This window comes from Anoplophora glabripennis, unplaced genomic scaffold (genome assembly GCF_000390285.2).
Source record: "Anoplophora glabripennis isolate ALB-LARVAE unplaced genomic scaffold, Agla_2.0 scaffold526, whole genome shotgun sequence".
NCBI lineage: Eukaryota > Metazoa > Arthropoda > Insecta > Coleoptera > Cerambycidae > Anoplophora > Anoplophora glabripennis.
In genome coordinates, this window is record NW_019416710.1 from 159,309 (window position 1) to 170,374 (window position 11,066).

General features: G+C 32.2%; 1 protein-coding gene across 1 annotated transcript in view; it reads right to left on the reverse strand.

The window, feature by feature from the left end:
• Positions 1–1,184: 1,184 nt before the first annotated feature.
• The window catches only part of LOC108911481 (RISC-loading complex subunit tarbp2-like), a 12,495-nt gene continuing 2,613 nt past the window's right edge, over positions 1,185–11,066 (reverse strand). The window contains exons 3-4 of the mRNA XM_018716425.2: positions 5,089–5,305; positions 1,185–1,498 (exon numbers count right to left, since the gene is read on the reverse strand). Coding sequence (XP_018571941.1) covers positions 1,277–1,498; positions 5,089–5,305 — 439 coding nt within the window. The 3' untranslated portion in view covers positions 1,185–1,276. The remainder of the gene's footprint in view (positions 1,499–5,088; positions 5,306–11,066) is intronic.

The window sequence follows — 11,066 nt, forward strand, 5'->3', positions numbered from 1 at the left end:
GAGCTTTCATTGGATTTTCAATGATAGCTTCACCACGTAAATTTTTAATTGGTATATCCTTGACCGTTTTTTTATTATTTCCACCATTTGATACCTCATTAACAACATCCCAAGTCTTTTTACAGTTACCTTTAACAGAAAAAAGTTTGTCTTTGTAATAATTATTTTTTGTATTTTTTATAAGTTTATTTAATTTATTTCTATATTCCTTATATTCTCTTTCAGCTTGTTCTGTTTTCCTAATAAATAATTTCTTTTTGAGCGTATCTCTTCGTTTAATAGAAGTTACCAAACCTGCAGTTATTCAGGGTTTTATTTTAAAATTTTTATTTGAAAATAAAGTATAACTATTTGTTGCTGAGTTTATATATCTTTTTAAAGTAACAATAAATGTATTATATGAAATTTATGCATCGTTGCAGTTTATTACTTCTTCCCAGTTTTCATGACTTATTGTAGACATTAATTTATTAAAATCGATACTATATCTAACTTTAGGTTCCTGTTTTCGTCGCACTTCACAGAAATGTTTTATTGATAAAAAGGTGGGATCATGGTCTGTTAAATATGCTTGTACAATCATTGGAGTTATCAGAATTTTATGAAAGTTATGGTATTTTCTAATGAATATATGATCAATAGCACTCTTTGTCTGTTGGGTTACTCTTGTTGGCTTATTGATATATGAAATAAAACCATGTTCTGCTAACAAGTTTAAATAATTATTTACATTATCAGAAAATGTATCTAAAATGTTTATATTAATATCACCTACAAATATTTCAATTTTCTGTTTATTTAAGTTTTAAAAATAACTTTGTAAATCTTCCTCATATATTTGCATATTTGTAGCAGGTGGCAGATATGATGTTGTTAAACCCATTTCTTTATTATCACTTCCAACAAATTGTAATCTTATTAATTTAGTTTCTCTTAAGGAAACAATATTGATATTTTTGATAACTAAAGTATTTTTTACATAAACGAATAGACCGTCATTTTGATTAAATTTTGAGTCACTATAAAATAGTGTAAAATTAGGTACGTTAAAGTTGCTCATCTTTTCTATGTTCCATGTTTCCGATAAAACAATGATATCTATATTATTTATTTTTTTATCTAAATAAACCATTAACTTATCGAAATTTTTATTTATTATTATTATTTATTTTATTATTTTGTCTATTACACAAATCTAAATACAAAATGAACTGTTTGGATTTTATTAGATATTTATAAGAATGTACAATTATGATCAACTAAGTAACTAGATAAATTATAAACGCATGAAAACTTCCATTATCTCAAAAGCTTGGGAGAGCGCTTCTGCCTTTGCGTTCTCTTTTGACATAGACATTCCTATAGTTGTAAATGGTGTATCAGTATTCAGGGACAGTGTTACTATGGGAGGATTATCTTGAATTTCATAAATGTTGTAATTCAGTCCTAACTGATCCAAAATTTTCTTCAGGGATTCTTCTGTTCTTTCAGAAAACTCCTGAAAAGTATTTTTAATGAATTTATAATGACAGAGAAGGAAACTTTTTATAAAATATCTTGATGAATAATTATATGTATATTTAGGTATTGGTATGAATGGCAGGCCACCAGGCAAATGGCCGGAGTACCAATTATATGGGTAAATGGTGACCAAATGAAAATACTACAGACTAGAGGTCGAGAACTATCGATAATTATGTATAGTCGACAGTATCAAATTATGTATATCAATAGTGTATTTAGAACAATAGTTTTCAACTGTGCGTTTCGTAAATCAAGTTGTAATAAATTATAAATATATGTATAAATAATATAATAAGAAACAAGTAACCTATAAGATATGAAACAAACTAAGCAACACATCTAGATCGCACTATCTGTCAAATATCAAATATCTATCTGCTATTTAAACATTAGGCAATTTATTAAGATTCACAGACTTTCGTCAATGTAATTAATGTAAATGAGAAGTCCATTTGTCACCCTTTGAAACTTAAAAAACTTGACTAGATGGTTTAAACTAGACATATGATTTGAGTAACAGTTTGTGGAATTTTTAGAACTATGAATGATGATGATGATGATGATGATGATAATGATAATAATAATAATAATATTTGTACCCCTCATTCTAATCACAAGGATTAGTCCAGAAGTGGGAGAGGGGGTGGCATATTATTCAGTAGGCCGCATGGGTGCCCAGCAGTGGCGGCTCGTGGGTTTGTATACAGGGGGGGCGCATTCTGAAAAGAGGATGTACATCATAAGAGTTGCGGGGGGTGTGGGTGGCGGTAGCCCTCCGTTTAGCGCCGCAGGCGAAAAATTTTAAGGAATTTGAAGGTCATTGTGTTTTGCAAGTACCCCACAATGAATACTGTCAGTGTGTACAGTAGCTACTTACAATTAGATACAATGCGAGAAATAAAATTCCAACGTGTGGGGGCTGAAGCGGATAATCGATCAACCAACCCAGTTAGGATATAATTATGTAGATTACTGTAATAGTTCATTCTGTATAGTTTTTGAAGTTCCTTTAAAAACATGGGCATCACTAAGATGTTTATCTAAAAGGGGACCCATTTTTGCACTATAGTCTATCAGTTCTAAAAATACCCCTTTGTTTACCGAGTCACTTTTTTTATTATGTCGACGAAGAGAAAGGTTACATGTACCACATAGTTTAGATATTTAAAATTTTTGAAAGAAGCAATCGATTTTTCTTAGGGCCCCATATTCTTTAAATAGTGTTTTCGGCAAAGACAAATAATTTCAAACATTTAATAACTGAATAATCTAAAGCTTATCAAATAATAGGAATGTTATGTCATGCCACCTGAGTATTTTCAAAGACGCCGCAGTAAAACGAATAAACAGGTGCAAAAAACGATCAAACCATCAAGGTTTTAGGTACTGAAATCTACGAAAATACTAACTTTTTTATATATAACTCCACATGTAAATATTCTTATAACATTTACTTGCTTAGTCCTACATATAAAATTGTTTACTTTTATTTATAAATACGTGAAAATGATTCTTAAAATGTGGGGTTAGAATAACAGCAAATGCATGTTTTACAAACGTTTTTTTTTACTTATTATTTTATTTGAGTAAATTTAAATGGTAACAATGAATAAACAAAACATTAAGGATTTTATTTTTGTGCTTTTGTTCTACACACTTTACATTTAAAGATTTCAGTACCTAAAAACGCCAGAAATTTCACTATTTCTCGGCCAGGAATATGGCCACCTTAACTGTTTCGTTATGACTATTTACTATTTATTTGTTCTGCATAAGCACTATTTAAACAAGAAGCAATATTTACTCTTCCTAAAAGTAAAAAACTCACCAACTTATTTTTGTGTTTAGGAGAATTTTCATGTTTCTTAATTTTAATTTCTAAATGTTTCAAGTCAGAATCTCCAGTTTTCGTCCAGTTTTCTTCGCCTCCTCCAAACAATAAACATACAAAACAAAAAAATGTATTTGTTTGGTCACAACCACACAACCACAGGGTCTTATCATAAATGTTTTTATCAAATTTGCGAATAAAAGCCGGCCTACTTTTGAACTCTTTCTGTACCTGAACTAAATTCAACACTGGCGTTGGACGTCCGTTATTTTTCAATTCGACTTTTTCCTCTAAACTTAAATTACTAATAACAAGTTTTTTTATTTCACAAACCCTCATTTTAAACTTAAACATATAAAATATAATATCTTAACAAGCGCCAAAGCAAAAACAAAACACGTATAACAACACTGCAGTAATACGGGATACTGCCACATGGAGTCCCAAAACAAAGTGCACGAGCCTATCGTCGCCTACCCCTCCACGTGCCAATTTGTCCAATCATATGTAAAAATATGCTTGCACGGTGGACTACGATTTCACCGTCCGCGATGGACTGGGGATTGCGCGCGCGGTTAAATATAAGTCTTTGGTACGATCATAGATGGCAGATGGCATTAATCTGAGCTATGTTCACGGAGTACATGCACTTTATGCAGCCAACCTAACATCCAAGACATATAGAATGCATGCTATTTAGATTTCTTATTGATTTAAATAAATACATTATTTTAAGTTTATAGTTTGAAAATATCTGGGAGGGGTGGAGTCCCAGAGTCCTCCTTCACGAGCCGTCACTGGTGCCCAGGAACGACTTATGTTGGTAAGTTCTGACCACCATTCAGTGCAGGAATGAGAGAAACCTGGAAAACCTCATTAATTAGGGGGATAGTTAAATGACAACCAGTATCAATCTCTCAGATTCACCCAAGCCAGCGTTCTTCTACCTTACCATACCCGCAGAGCGCGTGCTTAATTTATCTCTACGAATATAGCTGATCTACGGTTTTACGGCAGCGCAGATTGAACCTGCGACACTGGCATTCATCGAATCAAATACTGACACCTCGAACCGCTCGGCCACTGACCGACACTTTATTGATATTGTTTCTGTATAAGTTCTAGCTTGTCTTTAATATCCTTAGAAATATAGGGTAGGTAGTATTTTCACAATTTTTCATCAAATAAAATAGATATTAATCTCACACATTTTCCTAAATAAACCTTTTCTTCATAATATCGAAAAATCTCGATAATTATCGATAGTTCTTAACAACCTATTACAGACTATGCAGTAACATGCAAAAATAAAAATGTTACATCAATTAAATGAAACAATAATTAAAAATACTAAAAATTTAGTACACTCCAATTTTTTTGTAATAAATCATAATTGTCTATCACCTGACTCAAAAATTGTTCCAGTACTAAAAATTGGATTATTTATTTAATATATGTGTAGCAGCTCGTTATTTCTATATTTTAAATTATATTCTGTTTATTAATTTTAGTAAAGATTTAATTCTTATAATACTACTATTTTAAACAAAAAATTTTTTACATTACAAATAACCATTTATGACAGGTGAGTGAAGCTACTGCCGGTTCAGTATGGGTGAATGTGACCCTAACTATTGAAGAATAATGATTATCGGGCTATTATATGAATTATCTGTTCATTTAACTTTTAAGGTTTGATAAAGTAATACAATGAACATCAATTATCCACATACCTCTGAAAAGTTGTTGAATATCAATTCATTATCTGCCATTAATTTTTTTAATGTCCCAGAATAGTCGCCAATTTCTACAGTTTTATCAGGTACAATGGAACCAAAAAATTCATTATACTTATTTAAAACTTTCATATCTACATCAACATTAGTTATGGCTTTTTGACCTTCACTCTTACTGTACTGTTCAGCAATATCAGGTATAACATGTCTTATCCTATAATATAAAGATAATTTTTTTTATTTAATTGGATATTTTACTGCACTGAAAGTAAAATGAAATTAAATTGTATAAAAATATTTGTTGATTGAAACTACTTTTGCCAATCCTTGACTAATCCTTTTGATACAAGAGTTTATTTATTTAATTTTTTCTATGACTTAACTTCTTTTTCTTTTCAGTGTCGTAAAATACACAATTAAATAAAAAAGTATTAAACATGCCATAAATGTACGATTACTGAGGCACGACATTTCAGTTTGAAAGCAGGGGCGTCTGCGCGTGGATTACCTAATGCGTTTATAATAAATAATTTTATAATATTGTGTGAATAGCAGCAGATTCTTTAGCATCGAATTGTAAAATTACGGATTTTATTTTTTGAAAATGTTTAACCATGTCTGCCATCGTGTAAGAATGGTTGTGGAGGTTCTGGGATGCCAGAACACTGTTGGTGAATTTGACGATACGTTTTAGGGATTTGAGAAATACTATCTTGGTCTGTGCTATTAATTCATCTACATTTGGGTAAAACCGACGAATTGTTTCTACTACAAGATGTATTGCGTGCAGAAACACTTGTTTGTTAGTACTTAATTTTGACATACTTATGTATTTACTTCTTAAGACACAGAAAAAATTTCGTCGCTAAAGAAAGAACAAAAAACATATATCTGATAATCTGTGAAGTAACCGGATACTATCTACCTACTGCTGTCGTTAGAATGCCGATTATTGCTGATTCCGGTTTTATTTGTTATTCATAGCAGCACGGCGGCATGGTGTTCCCTCACCCACCCTGCCGTACGTTAGTGAAAACGAACTAAAAATGTCGTGCCTTAATGATTACAAACAATATACATTTGATGTTTACATAATAATGTCATCAAATAAAATATGTGAACTGATACAGTTCATAAAAAATTTATTTTTAAGAAAAAAGGGAGGAGTAAAACCCCGGCCAAAATTTGTACACCATTTTTAGAATAAGGGATCTATCTACGATCAACATCCTTGGACATCCAGAGACATCCAAAGACATAGATGAACTTACACACCATGGATTAACCCAGTCTTTCTCCATGGGAAAAAAATTATTAACTACTACCTCTAAGTGACCTTGTAGGCTTAAGCGAACCCGATATTCGTATTCAGTGACCGCAAAAACCTATGTACCTACTGTTTCACATTTTTCTAATGTTTTTTTTACAATTTGACCTTGAGATGACCTTGAATCTGACATGATGGAGGTTAGCTGACCTTGGATTTGTAATCAGCGCCCCCAAATACCCTTATTTACCATAATCAGGTATGGCGATACAGCTTGTGCGAAATAACAAATCTTTCATATATCCAAACTCTCGTCGACTGCCAGACCATCTAGGAGGTTTTTTTGGGTGATGTGCACGTGAGAACTTTTTATCAGAAGGTCAAATACTATCGAAAAAAATTGGTTGCAACCAATTCGAGGGGAACCAAAATCAAATATATTGAGTGCATGGTTCAAAAATATGATTTTTATATTTTCAGAATGTACAAATAAAGTTCTATAAATTTTTTGTTAAAATTGTTGATTTTTATTATACCTACCTATAGATTGATGGTCTTAAATATCAATAAATTGAGCAATTTATTATGTGCTACAAATTCAAGACAAAAAAAGTACAATAAACTGTTAAACAGATATTCTTTGTGCCAAAACAATGTTCATGAAATTTTTCATTTAAGCATGTCTTTTTCAAGATACAGAGAGTTGCAAATACAATTTAAAAAAGTTTTTATCCATAATTTTTTAAGATATTCTGCTGAAATTTTACATGCCAATATAATTTTTGTTATTAATAAACTATTTTTGTAAAGCATAATTCTGACACTCTGTTCATAAAATATTTGTGCCCAAATGAAAAATGGCATAAAAAAACTCAATAATTTCACTCAAAGAATTTGTGCTTGACTTGCTTTTTTGTAACACCTTGAACTATTTCTTTTTTATTTTTTTGGCCATTTTTTGACAGTTGACTTTAAAGGGTGATTTGTAATTTTTTCGCCTGACATTTTGCTATGTAAGTACCTATAATCAGTTTTGTCAATAATTGTTATTGTTTGTGTAGTTCATAGATAATAATAAGTAAGATACATTTACAAGAATAGCACGGGAAAACATTTATAAATGACTAGTCATTTTGATTAGTTTTGGGAATGAAAACAAGAGTTTTTAGAACTTAATAAGTTATTATGTATTTTAGTGCAATTGTAAAGAATTTCTGATTTCTCAGCATGTAACATCATGGTTAGCCAAAACAAAATTGTAAAATCACAGCTAAGGGGTTATTCATTTAAAACTTCTTATAGCTGTTTTACATTGACAATTTATTCATCAATAAATTGACGAAGTTCTTCATCAATTAATTCATGAATTTATTGGTCAACGGTGTGGTTTTACACTGCTACAGACTTTGTCAAGTTTTTTGACGTATGAATCAGTTCTACCAATGAATCAAAGAAGCAAATATATTTCAAAAATGTCACTTTTCCACTCATAATTGTTGTTTAGAGCGCATGAAAATATATAACAATATCCGCGGTTGTCATAAACAAAAAAAAAAGTTGAGTTGTTGAAATTGAACAAAAACCCACACGTCAAGAAAAGTCATCGAAAAGTGCCCCCCCCCGCTGTTTCTGCTACTTTAAAGAGCCCGCTCACGCTATTGTTCTGTTCTCACTGCCCCGCTGTATCTGCTTCATTGGAAGACCCGCTAGATTGGTAAAGGAGGAACTTTTGAGGGTGAGTTCATTTTCAGCATAACCGCATAACCGCTTCCATCTATACCGCACATTTGTTGGTCCTTCGAGCCGGATTAATAATTTCAATATTGTATTTTCATTCACTGACATTCTGCCTATTTTCTTGGTTAAATATTTATTTATTTAATAATTAAATATATTCGCATATAAATTTGTATCACTTAAAAGACTTTTTGAGGTCGTATTTCTAACGCTAATCATACGATACATTGGCATTACTTTGCTGTTATCTGAAAATTTTATAGGTATTTTATTTTTCTTTTTTGACATATCAGGATATAAATTTGACATTAGTAAATATGGCTAGTACAGCTAATAAAATAAAGCAGTCTAAAGCTCTTCGACAAATGTCGATTAATCAAGTAAATGAATTGAAAGAATTTGCTGATAGAGCCGCGGCGGAGGATGCATCACGAGTGCAATTTCAAATGTTGTTTACTCAAATTGGAGCGATTTCATCTGATTTCAAAATTCATCATCAAAATTTATTATCACTCATGGCATTACAAGATCAAGATATTGATTTAGAGGAAGAAATCAGAAAACAGTTTGAATTTGATTATTCCTATATTTGCGCAATTAATTATTCGCTCGTTGAAAACCAACAAGTAAAGACTGCACCGGAGGAGGCAGTTAGTTATAGTAAAACTAATGTAAAGTTACCGAAGGTCGAAATCCCAAAATTTTCCGGTGACGTTACTACATTTAGAGCGTTTATAGGAATGTTTAATTCAATTGTACATCACAATAAATCGATTTCTAAAATAGAAAAGTTTAATTATTTGATCTCCTGTTTAACTGGTCCTCCTTTAGCTCTCGTACAACGCATAAAATTATCAGCAGAAAATTATGACACTGCTTACGATTCATTACTTAAACGCTATAATAAAAAGAGAATTATTGCCTTTGCTCACTTGCAAGCCATGGACGATGCTCCATTTGTTTCAAACTCTAAACATTATTCTGACTTAACAAATTTGTTAGACACCTTTACTGAAAATCTAGCTGCTCTAAAAAATNTTATGATCAAAAACATCCCGCTATTTTACCACGTAATAGTCGATTGACAGATTTAATCATAGAAGATTTCCATATAACTTACTTACATCCAGGTGTACAGACATTACAGTTTTTATTATTACAACATTTTTGGATCTTATCTCAAAAACGCGCTATTCGAAAAATAGTTACAAATTGTCAAAAATGTTGGAGATTAGCACCAAAAACCTTTCAACCACCGATGGGAAATTTACCAGAGCTGCGCATTAGTAAGGTTAAACCATTTTCTTGCGTTGGATTAGATTATGCAGGACCTTTTTTAACTACGTTAGGTAAAGTTCGTGGAGCTAAAAGTTTCAATTCATATACATGTGTGTTTGTCTGTTTCGCTACAAAAGCCTTACACTTAGAACTTGCATCCGATCTAAGTAGTGAAGCCTTTATTGCAGCTTTTCGTCGATTTATTTCTCGTAGAGGTCGGTGTTCTAAGATTTACAGTGATTGCGGAACAAATTTTGTAAGTGGAAACAAACAAATTCAAAATTTAATAAAAATTGCTGCAGAGAGCGAAGCTCTTGATTAGCATTTTAATCCGCCTTCTGCGCCTCACTTCGCCGGCTTAGTAGAAGCAGGTGTCAAATCAGTGAAGACACATCTCTAGCGAGTAATTGGACAACAGATTCTAACTTACCAAGAGCTTTAAACTGTACTTGTCCAAATAGAAGCTTTATTAAATTCCCGCCCTCTTTGTGCGGTAAGTTCTGACCCTAAAGACTTATCAGTTCTAACTCCAGGACATTTTTTGATGCTTGAACCACTAACAGTTCTTCCTGATCCTGATCTGTCACATCTAAAATTGAATTCTTTAAATCGATGGCAACTTTTGCAACGCCTCCACCAAGATTTCTGGTCCAGGTGGCATAAAGAATATTTACAAACGCTGCAACAGCATCAGAGATGGTTGAAACCAATGTCTTCTCCCGTCGTGCCAGGCACTTTGGTACTGATAAAAAATGACTCATCTCCACCGAAATGGCAGATAGGACGAATCGAGTCATTACATACGGGTTCAGACGGTATTGCACGAGTTGCTACTGTTTTTACAAAACAGGGAACTCTAAAACGACCACTGGTAAAGCTCTGTCCTTTACCAACCTCTTAAAGTCTGTTTTATAGATATAAGTTTCTATTTTTAATTTTTGCTTAGATTTAGAGTTATTTAGTTTATGAAAAATATGTATATTTTTCGGTGGGCAGAATGTTTAGAGCGCATGAAAATATATAACAATATCCGCGGTTGTCATAAACAGAAACAAAAACTTGAATGGTTGAAATTGAACAAAAACCCACACGTCAAGAAAAGTTATCGAAAAGTGTCCCCCCGCTGTTTCTGCTCCTTGAAAGAGCCTGCTCCCACCATTGTTCTGTGCTCGCTGCCCCGCTGTATCTGCTTCATTGGAAGACCCGCTAGATTGGTGAAGGAGGAACTTTTGAGGGTGAGTTCAATTTCAGCATAACCGCATAACCGCTTCCATCTATACCGCACATTTGTTGGACCTCCGAGTCGGATTAATAATTTCAATATTGTATTTTCATTCGCTGACATTCTGCCTATTTTCTTGGTTAAATATTTATTTATTTAATAATTAAATATATTCGCATATAAATTTATATCACTTAAAGACTTTTTGAGGTCGTATTTCTAACGCTAATCATACGATACATTGGCATTACTTTGCTGTTCTCTGAAAATTTTATAGGTATTTTATATTTCTTTTTTGACATATCAGGATATAAATTTGACATTAGTAAATATGGCTAGTACAGCTAATAAAATAAAGCAGTCTAAAGCTCTTCGACAAATGTCGATTAATCAAGTAAATGAATTGAAAGAATTTGCTGATAGAGCCGCGGCGGAGGATGCATCGCGAGTGCAATTTCAAATGTTGTTTAC